This window comes from Phytophthora cinnamomi (genome assembly GCF_018691715.1).
Source record: "Phytophthora cinnamomi strain GKB4 chromosome Unknown Contig117, whole genome shotgun sequence".
NCBI classification, from domain to species: Eukaryota; Oomycota; class Peronosporomycetes; order Peronosporales; family Peronosporaceae; genus Phytophthora; species Phytophthora cinnamomi.
Window position 1 is genome coordinate 239,043 of NW_027151050.1, and position 13,965 is coordinate 253,007.

General features: G+C 55.5%; 3 protein-coding genes across 3 annotated transcripts; all 3 read right to left on the reverse strand.

The window, feature by feature from the left end:
* Window positions 1-470: 470 nt before the first annotated feature.
* Window positions 471-2,438, reverse strand: IUM83_10379 (Tigger transposable element-derived protein 6; the record flags this gene model as incomplete). The annotated part of the gene is made up of 1 exon (XM_067934876.1): window positions 471-2,438. The coding sequence occupies one exon, from the start codon at window positions 2,436-2,438 to the stop codon at window positions 471-473; it is 1,968 nt and encodes a 655-aa protein (XP_067781445.1).
* A 1,477-nt stretch (window positions 2,439-3,915) lies between these two features.
* Window positions 3,916-4,437, reverse strand: IUM83_10380 (E3 ubiquitin-protein ligase; the record flags this gene model as incomplete). Its single annotated transcript, XM_067934877.1, has 1 exon — window positions 3,916-4,437. The coding sequence occupies one exon, from the start codon at window positions 4,435-4,437 to the stop codon at window positions 3,916-3,918; it is 522 nt and encodes a 173-aa protein (XP_067781499.1).
* A 279-nt stretch (window positions 4,438-4,716) lies between these two features.
* On the reverse strand, window positions 4,717-5,388 carry IUM83_10381 (Ankyrin repeat domain-containing protein 17; the record flags this gene model as incomplete). Its single annotated transcript, XM_067934878.1, has 1 exon — window positions 4,717-5,388. The coding sequence occupies one exon, from the start codon at window positions 5,386-5,388 to the stop codon at window positions 4,717-4,719; it is 672 nt and encodes a 223-aa protein (XP_067781500.1).
* Between the last annotated feature and the right edge of the window lie 8,577 nt (window positions 5,389-13,965).

The window sequence follows — 13,965 nt, forward strand, 5'->3', positions numbered from 1 at the left end:
AGAATGGTGAAAAATGCAGTCTCGAGCATGTGCTGCCATCGACGATATTGTCAGGTAGCCCCTGTAGAACTCGTGAAGCTGTCGTAAGCCGCGGACAGGAAGAGGTGCTTCCTCCGGCTGAAAACATAACGAATAGAGTCTGCAATAGTGCCAGCTCTACGACTCGACCATTCCGTGCTCGATTAGTGGGGCTGCTCAACTCACTGGAAGAGGAGACCACTGCGTACAAAGAACTAGTTGTGGAAACGAAAGAGCGGACGCTGTCGCGAAGTGGAAGCAAACCGCGGCGCCAATTACCGTGCTTGGAAGCTCCATCTTCTAGCGTGCCACCTTCGACACTCCGTAGTAGAGAACAATACCTTAACTGAAGCTCACACGAAGCACGTTGTTAACAGCTTAAAATGAAAATATGAAAAGTATGGCACCAAACCGACCCGAGACACCTGCAAGAGCAAGCAGGAAGCCCATGCTTATATGGTGAGTGTCGAGTTGCTAGCGTTGTCGAACCGCAGGCTGAGCTGTTTCTTTTTGAGAAAGTCGATGACGTTCATCAGCTGGGGGTCGCGAGAATCAGTCGTACCCGTGCGCTCCAGGTAACGAATGACGTCGCGGAACGACTTGAGCTGCTCCTTGGCAGTGAGCGGCTGAACGCCGGGGTGCTCTTCATCCGTGCCCAGGTGCTCACTGCCGGGTACACCTCCGTGCACGACGCCCCCGACCTCCGGCACGTGGAACTCGGCATCATTCTCTTGCGGGTCTTCGATCATGTCTTCGTTGAGCCGCTTGTGAATGTCGTTCTCCCAACGCGAGTTCACGAGCGCCTTCGTGTTGACCACGCCGCTGAGCTGCAAACAGTAGAGCAGCCCCCAAAGCTCTTCTTCCACATTCTTGTCGTCCGAGCCGTCCATGTTGGAGTCAAACGCAAACGGCGCCGAAATGCCCAGCGGCTTCCAGGCGTTCACGATCATTTCCTTCGAGGTCTGTTGCCACGCATCCACGATCCAACTCATGGCTTGGATCTGAGTGACGTGGTAAATGTCCGAGAGTCCGTCCTCAAGGTGGTCAATAGCCAGGGTCAGGTGCTTGAGGCGGTACTTGCCCTTGAACGCCGTCAGGATACCTCCACGCATGGGCTGTACCTTCATGCCGAGGTGCGGCGCGAACATGACCACGCGCACGTTTGAAAGCGCCACGCAGCCCAGCACGTGGGACGGCGCGTTGTCCATGAGCAGCACCACGTTGCGGTGCGCGCTGGCCATGCGCGCGTTGAAATCGCGCAGCCACTGCTGGAAGATGAAGACCGTCATGCGGGCCTTGCTGCTGCACACGTAGTGGTAGCCGAGCTGCGAGATGGAGGCCATCTTGATGTTCTTGGGCGGCACCACGTTGCCGATGATGTACGGCTCCATGAGGTCCGAGGCGTCGGCGTTCACCGCCAGCAGCACCGTGAGCCTGGCCTCGTCCGCCAACATGGCTTGTGCCTCGTCGCCCTGCACGAGCTTGTTGGGCGACGCGCGGAAGAAGAGCCCGGTCTCGTCCACCGTGTAGACGTCGCTGGGCACGTAGTCGCGCAGCATCTCCTGGATCTGCTCGAGCGTGAGGTCCATGGACACGGGCGGCAGCATGTAGTTGGGGTCCACCGAGAGGCCGTTGGGCAACATGCCGTTGTTGGCGTCCAGGATGCCGCCGTAGGCCGCGCCGTCCTTGCCGGCGGCCAGCGCGGCGGCGCCGCCCTTGTCGCTCTGCAGGTTGTTGGAGCGCTTCATGAGTCCGTGGCGCGCCTTGAAGGAGGCCAGCCAGCCGTTGGAGAATCCGAGCTTGCCCTCGAGGCCCATCTGCTTGACGAGCTCGCGGCCCTTGGTCTTGATCATGTCTCCCGTGATGTTGCCCTTGTTCTGGCGCTCCATGACCCAGTTGGCCAGCACCTGGTCGAAATGCGCGTGGCGCGTGGGGCGGATGGTCTTGCGCTGCGAGCCCAGCACGCCCAGCACGTTGTCCTTGAACATGTGCTCGTGCTTGAGGATGTTGCTCATCGTGGGCTGCGTGGGCGCGCGCTGCAGGTTGAACTCGAGCTTGGCCCAGCGGCACAGGTCCTTTTGCGTGATCTTGGGCGTGTTGCGGTGCTTCTCGCAGATGCGGCGCTTCTGCTCCACCGTCAGGTTGCCGTTGCCCTCTCCGCGGCGGCGGCGCGGCTTGCTGGGCTTGGACGCGCCGGCGGAGGCAGCGGCGGCGCTGGAGGGCGCGGCGGTGGCCACAGCCACGGAGTGGCCGGCATGCGCTTGGGCTTGCGCTTGCGCCGCTTGCACCTGGGCCTGCACCTGCGCTTGCTGCGCCTGCACCTGCTGCGCCATGGCCGCGCTGGCGGCCGCCGCCTGCGGACCCAGCCCCGCCGACAGCATGCTCACATCGGGCACGTAAGTATTAGGACTCGAAGGCATGGCGCCGGCGTCTCGATAAGTTCTGGAGAATCTTGGCTTTTGAGGGAGGGAGGAAAACCACCCGGTCAAGAGATGGGATTGGCTGAGAAACAGCCAATTATAGACTTTCGCGCGCAAAGTTTGAAAAGCCAGTTCTGTGTGGACCACGCTGTGACACATTGTAGACACAAAAACTCGCAGCACTGAAGCAAGTTATTTTACACGTTAGCGAGTTCCGTTGGGCAATAAAGCACCAGAAAGGATTGGGGTTTAGGGCCTCCGAAAATAGCATTGTCAATAACGGAAGATTATTAAACGGGTCTTTTGTGGGTCTGGTTTGGTATCAGGTCGGGTATGTATTTGATTGGTCTGGTGCTGGTCAGGCAGACCGGCACCAGACCTGAAAATATAACTTTGAGTAATATAGTGCATAGTACTTATATACTAATTAGATGATTGATATTTCTTAGTATTACTCTTGATGATATCAACAGAACCTGTGATAATAAGTGCGTCTTTTCGCAATACTGTAGAAGAGGTAAGCACGTACTTGCCTATCGTGGCAAGTATCCCGGCTGGTTTTTGGAGTCGCAACCTCTGCGCTAGCTAACGTGGCTCCAAGTGTTTAGTGCCCTGCATGTATGTCCTACTGACGAATAAGAGCGAGTGGATGTGCTGGCACACATGTTCAATCTACGACGGGGATGGCCATGAACGTGGGCACCTTCTCGACTTCGAGCGTGGTCTCATCATTCCGTTTTATCGACCAGTTCCCGGAAGCCGATACCGTGAGGGTGTCTGGCTCATTTCAAGCAAGCCGTTCGACACAAAATAATTAATTTTCGAATTCCGCAGAAACCAGTATGCAGCGCGACGCACTGACCGTGCTTCCTTACGACCATACCAAAAACCATCCGACCGCCGACCTTTCCGACTATTCGGTGTGACACACAAACACATGTACTAAAATCATTATGTATATTCTAATAATAAATAATCTCTGTAAAAATACGTAAAAAAGGTAATTACGCAAAACAAATGACTGGTTTTCGGGGCGCGGTGTGGTTCTGCAGCGCGCACGCTGTCATTATCAAACGGACCGCCAAGAGATATCTTCATGTGCCGAAGTGACCACCCGGGAGGGTGAATTGAGGGGGCCGTGCTGCGCATCGGCACGGCTAAGAGGGGCTGTGGCTCACACGAAGAACTGTGTTGAGTTAATCCCCCTTCTGGCACGCAGATGAGTATCCCTGTGTTGAGGTGTGCTAACCCCTACTATAGTAGCTCAACGGAAGAGCTCCCGAAAGGGTGGATGTGGGTTCGATTCCCACCTTTAGTATATTTTATGAATTGATAGCGGCAGCGGTTAATTTGATAAATCTAATTCTCTTTTGATATGAAACGATTGTGTTGTTCACTTGTTTGATGTTGGTTATCTTTTTAGCTGAGCAGGTACTTTGCTGTGCACGCACCTCGGGTACGGTTATCGGATGTGTATTTACTGACAAACTACTTCTAATACGTCTTGCGTGTATCCGGGAGCAGGGTCGCGGATTGCAGCGGTATGAAGCAGACGCTGGTGGCGATCAATCTTCGCGTTCAGGTCGCCTGAACGATGGAGCGAACGTGGGTGCTTGAGGACAGCGCCGGATCCACGCGATGTGATGTCGCGCTCGGCGAGGAAACGCAGGACGGCTTCTTCCGCGCTCTTACCCAAGTCCAGAACGCGGTCGCGAAAGTCCGGTGCGGTCGAGTCCAAGACGAATCCGTCCTCCAAAAAGAGCTTCATGAAGGCCACCAGCAGCTTCGCGTCGGACGTCTGCTGCTTGGAGATCGGTGCCTGCCACATCCGCGGCTCCTGTGCGTACCACGTGAACCACGTTGCGTGAAGGTGAGTTACTAGTGAACGGCGCTGTTTCTTCTTTGGCTTGCTCACGTCTGCATCTGTGCTTTCGGGCTTGTTTCGCTTGGTCGTAGTTTGGATAGGATCGTGGTTTAGCTTGGCTTCAAGCGCATCCATGCGTGCGTCTTGCCGTTGCACGTGCTCGATAAAGTGGTTAATGACAGCAGCTTGGTGTCGGATGATCTTCGGTGCTTCGGTCTCCTCAAGTGGGTTGGTAGCTTGCTTGTGTGGTTGCTTGATTATGCTGTCTTTCTTGCCACAGTTCGCGGGCGGAATTGCCAAGTGAGTCGACCAGGCGAGGAGGGCCGCTATGGAGCTGCCGCTGTGAAGAACGCATGCTTCGACTCGCGTGATCGCCGGGGCTTCTGGATTTAATTCCTTCAGCACAGGATAGTGTCAAAGCACACAGGCGATAAGTGCATCGAGGACGGGCTGATTGACGTTGTGACTTGCAGCTTCGAGGTCTTGACAAGCCGCAAACAGAAGCCGCTGAACCGCGTCGATCTTCGTGCGGGTCTGGGAGTCGAACGCTTTGAGCTGCTGAAGCGACACATTTGCCTCCGCGTCCCGGCCGCTGAATATCTTGCTGATCTTGTGGTCTTGCTTGCTGGTATTGAAGATGTAGTAGAACCCCTTGTTTGTTGTTGTCATGTTCCAGGCGCTGAATTCGAAGATCGAGCGAGCTGTCAAACTCCCGGAGGCGTTCGCGTGCTGTGCCTCGCCCCGGCGAAACGAGTGCGAAGTCAGCGCAGCAACCACGCCGGCGGATTTGGCGATGCGGTCAAGGACGCGGTTAACGTGGGCGTAGATGATCGTGGTTGTGTCCAGGCCGGTGGACTTCAGTGCGGCAAGCCCAAGCGTCGTTATTGGATGGTCCAGGATCTCCAAGAGCGGTACGTTAGGAGACAGTTCGATGGCGACCTGGCTTGGCTGTTGAGGCAAGTTGTCGATGACATCAGACGATGGTGCAGCCTGCATGAGGAGCGCCAGGGTCATGGCCAGCAGCGGGCACGTGCTGAAATCTGGGTCGGGAAACAGCGAGAGGCCCTGCTCTTCGGACGTCTTCATGCGTATGAAGCGAACGAAGAGCACGTCACCAGCGTCTATCGACACATTCGTCTTGCGGAGAAGCGCGAGGTCGGACGCGCGGCCAAACAGGTACCACAATAGGCAGATTAAGGCAGCGTCTTGGTAGTCACTTGAACAACTTGCATGAACATACAAATGCACAAGCATTCTTTTCAGATCGCTCTTTGAGCATGGTGGTGCCTTAGTGATAAACCCACCACCATCTCTCTCCATGCAAAAGTTGTCAAGGGTTTTCCCCATTTTGAGCAACCGTGCCTCAAGTTTAGCACGGTGCTGAGGGAACTGTTCGAGTAGCCATAGTTTAGCTTGCCGGTAGTATTGCATCGAAGTGTTTCGAGCCAACGGTTTGACTTTTTTGCCCTCGGTAAATGCAATATACATACCAAACTTATCCATTACGGATACAAAACATTTTCCAGTATCGTCACGCTCGATTCGAGTACACACATACGCATCACTTACACTCTCAGACTTCAGAAACTTCTGAAATGTTGAGACAGCCGTCGCCTTGGCGCGCTTAGTGTTGCCGGGCTCGAGTTCTTCTAACCCCGTGCTGTGCGTCGGATAAAGGCAAAATACGCGAGTGATACGTGGTTGACTTAACATGTGAATGCCAATACACATATTTTCCAAGGTGCTCCGACGGAATGGCTGGCTTACGTGACTTACCTAACCCTATTGATTTCTATTGGCTATTTGGGGTGATGCCTCTAAAATGATTGGACAATTATTATCACTGTACATGATTGGCTGTTTATATACATACAAACTTTGAGTGTAGTCGGATAGATTGCCATATTCAACCATACAATAGATTCTACGACCTCCAACCAGCTCCGACTTGTACCAAATCATTGGTACACCATATCACATACCCTCATAAATTAATATATCAGTTTATGATTTCGTTGTGTGCCAAACACCGATTATTTTCGTTCAGGTGGGCGGTGGTGGTGGCAGGAGGGCAGCAGCAGGCGCCGATGGCGACGGTGGCAACAGGACGAACGGCGGGGTGGACGGCGGGGCGGCGGTGACATCAGGGCGGAACCAATGGCATCAGGGCGGAACCGGCGGCGTCAAGGCGGGATCGGCGTCGTCAGACGGCTGAGCGGCGGCAGGACGGGTGGTGGCGGGGCGGGAGCGGGTGGTGGCAGGGCGGACAGCGTGGCGGCGGCGGAGCGGCAGTAAGCGGTGGCAGCAGGTTGCCCGTTGGGTGAGCACCTGCAAGCGTCACGCTGCGCCCTCCGGCAGCCTCCTGCGGCCCTGTCGAGATGTCGCCGCTGTCAATATGCCTATGAAGACCACACGAGTGCTGGCGCCCTACCCGGCCGAGCGGCGGCATGCAACCCGCCGTTGGCGCCCATCACGTGTCGTGCGGGCTGCACCATGGTGACCACGTTGCTTTAGCACCACATTATTATATAAGATTACCTAAATACAATGAAGTTCTTCATTAATGCACACCTGACTCGCAGCGAGCCGCTAGGCGAGCTTTAACCGAACGAAGAGGAAGCCAGGCTTGGGGAGATGGCGGGTCTAAAACAAAACGTGACCACCCCCGCAGTTCGAGTGGATGGAAGCTTCGTTCTAGAAGCTTCCACAGCCACCCTACATTTGCTCTATCCTATTATGTCCTTAACTATGCGAATGATAGCTACGGTAGTGTAACCTCTCTAATCTGATACACTTACCCCTTCCTCAGACGAGGGTTGCGTTGCTTCGTCCTCGAGCCTCTTCAAGGTACAGTCGCACTTAAGACGGATGGCTACATAGCCAACCGAACTTATCCGTGCTGAGTCCGTACTTAACAGTCATTTCTCGATTGGACGTGCACGGCGCAGCAGTTGTTGCTCTTGGGCGGCTTCTGGGGCGGATTCGTCTTGCGTCGGCTGGTGATGTACTCCCCCGGTCGGAGCTGGATAGGTCCTGCCAGCGCCACCGTGATGACAGTCGCGCATGGCGGCCTCGGCCGCGCACTGGCCGGAGCCTCGCCCTCTTCGGGACCGGGCGCGTCCTAGCGGGCGCCCCTTGACGAACTTGCTGCAGCCGCTGCGCATGCTCTTCGTGCGCCCCTCTCCTCGCCGAGCACTGCGTCCGCTGCGCTGCTGGCCTCGCTGCCTCCGACGGACGACTTCGACTTCGACTTCGACCCGGGGCTCGTGGAGCCATTCCTGCTCCTGGATGATGAAGGCGTACCCGTGGGCTCGCGAGGCACCCTCTCGCCAGCACCGGCGCGCGTGCAGGATGGAGATGAAGGTCCTAGCGGTCTCGTGGACTTGGACGCTATCCTGGCTGAGTCCGACGATGTTGGCGAGGAGGAGGTCGTCGACCAAGGTAGCCCAGCAGCGGCGCCTGCTTCACCAGCACTGCTGCCCGTCATACCTTGGGTAGTGGCCTCAAGTCCTGTTGTTGGGCCGGCGCGCACGCTTCAGAGGCTTCACGTAGATCCTCCTTCGTCGCAGCCAAGTGGCCCTACGCTTCGCAGCACCACGGTTGCGCATCGGTCGCGCAGGCTTGATGTTGAAGCTCGTGTTGCCGCCCCAGTGGAACCTTCTCCGCCGGTGGAGACGCAGATAGCTGTCTATCATGACGAGCCTCTGCCTCAGCACCCTGCGCGTCATCCCGGAAATAACCATCGCAATTACTACGATCCAGCGGCGCTTTGGGACCCAGCGCATGAGTATGGCTTCGCCTACTTCATGGATCGCCACGGAGACCCTCCCAATCGCTCGTACTAAGTGAAGTGGGACACCAAGCCGCTTCAATTGTCTTGGGTTTGGGATGAGCAACTTGCTGGATACCCGGAGTTGAAGGACCACGTCGACCAGTGGGTTGCTGCAGGACGTCCCGACACGTTCTATCGATACGCGGACGAACGCTTCGGTGGTACAGGTGCTTCGGCAACTGGTCGGTGCTTCATGGAGGCTCTTCACGCAGCGTGTTACCATCTTGACAACCCATCGCTCATTACGGAGGACCACTGGGAACGCTTCGATAAACAGCACAAGCGCGAGATGACCTACGGCGTCAAGCGCGAAGACATGACTGAGTTCTTCAAGTTCTTGGAGCGCGACTGTGTTCCCTTGGACTACGACGAGCTGTACAAGTCGCGACAAATTGATTCGTTGAACTCGCTCGCTAACCTCGTAGCGTTCGATCGCTGTGAGAAGCTGGAGCGTGGATGTTACCTCGTGTGTGCGGGTCAGCACCGCCTGGATCACTACTTCGTTCTCGTAGTTCGCCTACACCGGGGTCCGTTGATGGCGTATGATGTCTGGGAAGAGTTCGAAGATCCGCCGTGTTGGATGGAGCCATTGACGAACATCAAGTGGATTGATACTGTCAAGGCCATCTATCGCATCAAGGAAGGACCCAAGCCGGAACCACAACGTGGAAAGCGACTCACCAAGACTGACTAGAAGCGTGCAAGAAAGGCAGCAGCAAAGTCGTCCAAAAACGATAAGAAGAGAGCCAAGAAGCGCAGCCAGGGATAGCCATGCATGCACTCGAGAATACATGTGGCCTTGAGCCCCCTTTCATTGCTTCCTGGTTCGTCGTCTTCGTTTCAAGCGACGTTGGGTTTCGAACTCTGCGATCAAATCTGGCACTTGCTTCAAGTTTTCAACCGGCTCCCAAGTGGGCTTCTCTTCACCCACCCACTCCGCAAGAAATTGGGTCCGTTGTTTGTGACGACGTTTCCCCAATAGTCGACGCACAAGTTGACCGACAGTGCCATCCGCGAGGATGACGTCGTACGGCCGTGACAAGCGAATTGGTTCCTTGTAGGGCTTCAGCGAGCCAGTGTTTAAAACCGGATGCAGCTTGTTACCAGCCTGGATGTTGAGCTCGTAGGCGTGGTTGTGGATCTACCGCACGATCGTGTAAGGACCAATCCACTTAGGTCCAAACTTGGTCGAGTTCGGCAAGCCAGAGTGCTTTCGGTCGAGGTGTTGTGTGCTTAAGTACACTCGGTCGCCAATGTCGAAGACTGGTTCCTCACGATTGCGGTCGTAGACATCACGCATGCGCTCCTGTGCCTGCGCCAAAGCTTCACGACAACTCAGCAAGATTGCTGCTTGGCGCTCATGGAATCCCGCTCCTTGCCGACTCTTGGGATTGTTCCCCAACTGCTCGGAAGTAAGTTGAAGAGGATTCAGCGGGATGTATCCCAGATCGGCTTCGAATGGTGCGTGTTTCGTGTTGGTGTTGATAGTTGAATTGATGGCAAACACAGCGTTGGCGAGATGAAGACCCCAGTCATCCTGCAGTGGACCAACGAAGCACCGAAGATACTCTTCCAAGGTTCGGTTCGTGCGTTCCGTTTGTCCATCGCCTTGCGCTCGGTGGGCCGCGGTCATGCTCAACTTCGTTTCGATCGACTTGAAGGCATGTTGCCAGAAGGCGGACACGAACTTCCGGTCACGGTCGGAGACAATATTCGTCGGCATGCCGTGGAGCTTCCAAATGTTGTCGATGAAAAGTCGAGCTACACCTTCGGCTGTCACTTTCTTCGTAGTGGGTGCGAAGTGGCAACGCTTCGTTAACCGGTCGACGACGACCCAGATGGAGTCAACGTCTCGCTTCGTTCGTGGGAGATCAGTGATGAAGCCCATGGAAATCGACCTCCACCGTTCGTCAGGGATGCTTAGTGGTTCAAGCAAACACGGGGGCTTCGTCAACCGAGGCTTGTTCCTTCGACAGGGCTTGCATTCTGCGATAACTTCTGGATGGACTTCAGCATCTTCGACCAGTATCAGTGGTGCGCTAGGGTCAAGTACGTTCGCTCAGCTCCTGGATGGCCGCCGTAGTTGGTGTCATGACACTCGCTGATGATCGACTGCCGCAACTTCACATCGTTGGTCACGACAACGCGCGGGGCGTCGTCTCCTGGTGGTTGATACCAGAGTAAACCATTCGCTTCGGAGTAGCATCGGAACTCCTTCTGCTGGTGGCGTTCACGCTTCGGCTTCGAGCTGAGGTTGCGCCTCTTGATCGCTGCGAAGATGGCTTGGATATCGCGGTCTTTCTCATACGACTTCTTGATGTGTGAAATCAACTCGGAGTCGCCGGTTACTTCACTGATCGCCAGACTGAAGGATGTATCGTCGAAGCTTGTTACACTGAAGTCGTGGAAGAACTTCATTTCCGGTTCCAGGTCTGGTCTTCGGCTCAATGCGTCAGCGATACCGTTCTTCGCTCCAGGGAGATACGAGAACGTCGGTTGGTACTCCGCGAGGATATCATACCAGCGTGCTAGCATACGGTTCGCCATCTTCTGCGTGAACAGGCCTTCGACACTCTTGTGGTCGGTCTCCACGATCGGTGGCTTGTCCAAACAGTAGATTCGGAACGCTGCCAGGGCGTGTTCGATGGCTAACAACTCCTGTTGCTGCGCTGGGTAGTTGAGCTCCGCGGGTTTCATCTTTCGGCCGGTGTACGCAATGGGACGTTCGACACCATCGACGACCTGGAACAACACGCCACCAACGGCGAACTTGCTCGCGTCTGTCCGCAGGTGCATCGGCTGGGTGAAGTCTGGGGGATGAAGCACTGGCGGATTGCACAACCTCCGCTCCAACTCCTTGAAGTTCCTCAACTGCTCGTCGCTGAAGTGAATCTTCGCGTTTAGCTTGGTCTTCTTCTTCAGGAGGGCCAACATGGTTGCCGTTAGCGAGGCGTATTCCGGACAAAACCGTTGCACGTAGCCCGTCAGGCCCAAGAAGCTGTGAAGCTCCTCTTGCGTCCGCGACACAGGCCAGTCCTTGATGGTCTGCACCTTGTCCGGGTCCATCCGAACTCCGTTACGTCCCACGAAGTCACCGAGGCATGGAATCTCGTTGGCGCAGAAGACACACTAGGACAGCTTGACATACAGCTTATTGTTGCGCAAGATATCCAACGTCTCGCGCAGCGCCTCCAAGTGATCTTCGATCTTCGCCGACTTGGTGAAGATGAGGATGTCATCGTAGAATGACTTCGTGTTCTTCAAGTCTCGAAACAGCTTTGACGCCAACCGGTGCATTGTTGCTGGCGCGTTGCAGACTCCCATCGGAAGTGCAAAGTACTCCCACAGCCCGTTCGGCGCCTGGAAGGCCGTGAACTTGATGTCTTCCTCCCGCATACGCACTTGGTAGTACGCGGACATCAGGTCCATCGTGGAAAACCAGAATGCTCCAGACATAGCGCCAAGATGTCTTCCTTCCTCGTCATTGGGATGCTCTGACGCACGGTGTTCGAGTTGAGATACCGGTAGTCATGAACGATTCTCCAACCGACTGGTTTCCGGACGCAGAATGTCGGCGCTGCGTGGGGACTGATGTTGGGTCGAATGAGCTTCTTCTTCACCATGCCTTCGACCCAGCGCACGATTTATCGCTGCTGCTCGGGTGAGTGTTGCCACTGCTGCCGGTACATCGCAAGATTTGGATCCTTCACATCGATCCGGTGCTCAATGTCGCGTTTCTCTGGTAAACCCTCGGGTAGCTCAGGACGGAACACGTTGTCCTTGTACTCCGTGAGAAGTTTGAAGGCTGGATTCTCTCGGAAGCTGTCCCAGTCCGTCTTCAAATAGCGCTGTGCTTTCTCACTACCAACGTTGTCGGGTTGGTCTCGTCGTTACAGAGAGCGTGCAACTTGCTTGATCGTCTCATTCGAGAGCACCAACATGAAGTCGGGCTCATTGATCGACTTGGTCTTGATTCTCAGGAACTTCCACAGTTTCTTGCGGGTGATGAACTTGGTCGGCACACCACTCTCGTCGACAACACCCATCGTGAACATCTTCTCCACGACGGTGTCCTTACCCTTGGTACTGCTTCTTTCGTCGGCTTCACGTGCAGTACTCTCGCGCTCTAACGTCGCAACGTCGTCGTCTTCAGCTGAACCCTTGCCAGCTTGCGCACCATCTCGTCGTCCGCAGACAATGTTTGGGGTCTCCTTCTGCACTGCGTCGCGAACAGCTTCGTCCGTGGACTTCACATCCGTTTCCAGCGTGGCGCCTCGACAGGAATCGGGTCTTTTCGCCGAAAGGCCTTTCGCCTCGACAGATCTCCGAAGCCCGGAGGCAATCACCGGTCGCCTTCCTCGATCGGCCCACAGGTGTCCCTGTCCGCTTCCAGCGCAGAGTCTTCTCTCTCGTTCCTTCGATTCGTCGACCTCTCCAGGCAATTTGGGACTGTGTGTCTTCGAAGAAGGGTATCCCGAGGATGCAGTCGAATTCATCGGGTATCGCGTAGACGACAGCGCCACACGGGTACGCCTCGTCCAGACCCGACACGTGGATCTTCAAAGGCAAAACTTCCAGCTCCGCTTCCACGATTTGGTTGTCTCCAAGCTTCACGCGAATGCTCATGTCGCTGAACTTCGTCGTCCGGAGGTGATGCTCCATGATCCAACGTTTCGAAACGTAGATCGTGGTGGCTCCACAGTCCAGCAACATGCTTCGGGTAGCGAGACGCTTGTCACCCACACTGATCTCACCGATTACTGAGAACAGCAGACGTGATTTGTAGACCAGAGGCTTTTCACGCAGAGCGTTAAGGCTGATATTCTCAAACTTTAGTGTTCTGGTTACGCTATCGGCCAAGGCAGGACCCTCCTTCACTGACGTGGTTGCCCGTTTTCCGGCTTCTCCTGCTCCTTCTTCCAAAGAAAACAGTTGGCCTTGATGTGGCAAGGCTTCTTGCAGTGGAAGCAGATACGTCCTTCAGGACGTTTGGGCTCAACTCTCGGCTTGAAGCGGCCCTTCCCGCGGAACGGCTTTCCCCTGAAGGGTTTGCCATGGGCTTGAGGCTGCTCAGCTGACGAGAACTACTTGTCGCGATTGGGTTGACGGTCGCGTACTTCTTCGACGAAGTGAGTCACCTCATACTTGACAGTCAAGTCCATCGCGTCGCTCAGAGTCTGAGAGTTCTCGAGCTTGACGTAGCGGCGTGTGCGAGGCTTGAGACCGTTCGCGTAGCACAGCACTTGGTCGAGCACGCTCATGCTCTCCACTCGGAAGATGAGGGCTGAGTACCCGCCGTTGTACGTCTCAATGTCCGCTGTCTACTTGAGTCGCTGAAGCTTCTCGCGCAGAACAGCCTGGTAGTTCGACATCTCAAAGTGTTGGAGCACATGCTCACGGAAAATACCCCACGTGTGCTCCTCGCTTCGAGTCGTCGATGACAAGTGCGGGAACCAGCCAAAGGCAGGCTTCTCCATCACCGACCCCCTCGATTCCTGGAAGTCGTGTGCTTGTGTCTTCGATCGGGATGTTGTTGATTCGACAGGCGTTCACGATCTGGAACAGCCATTCGCGGACATTCTCCCCTGGCTTGCCAGTGAACTTGGGCAGATTGCTTGGCACTCGTGTGCGGTTCGTCATCGCTTGGTTAAGCCGATCGACCTCGGCGCGTAGCTGGGTGATGATGGGCATGGGCTCCTTGTAGTCATGTTGCTGGGACCAACAAGTGTGACCAGTTTAACCGAACGAAGAGGAAGCCAGGTGTGGGGGATGGCAGGTCTAAACCAAAAAGTGACCGCCCCCGCAGTTCCAGTGGATGGAAGCTTCGTTCT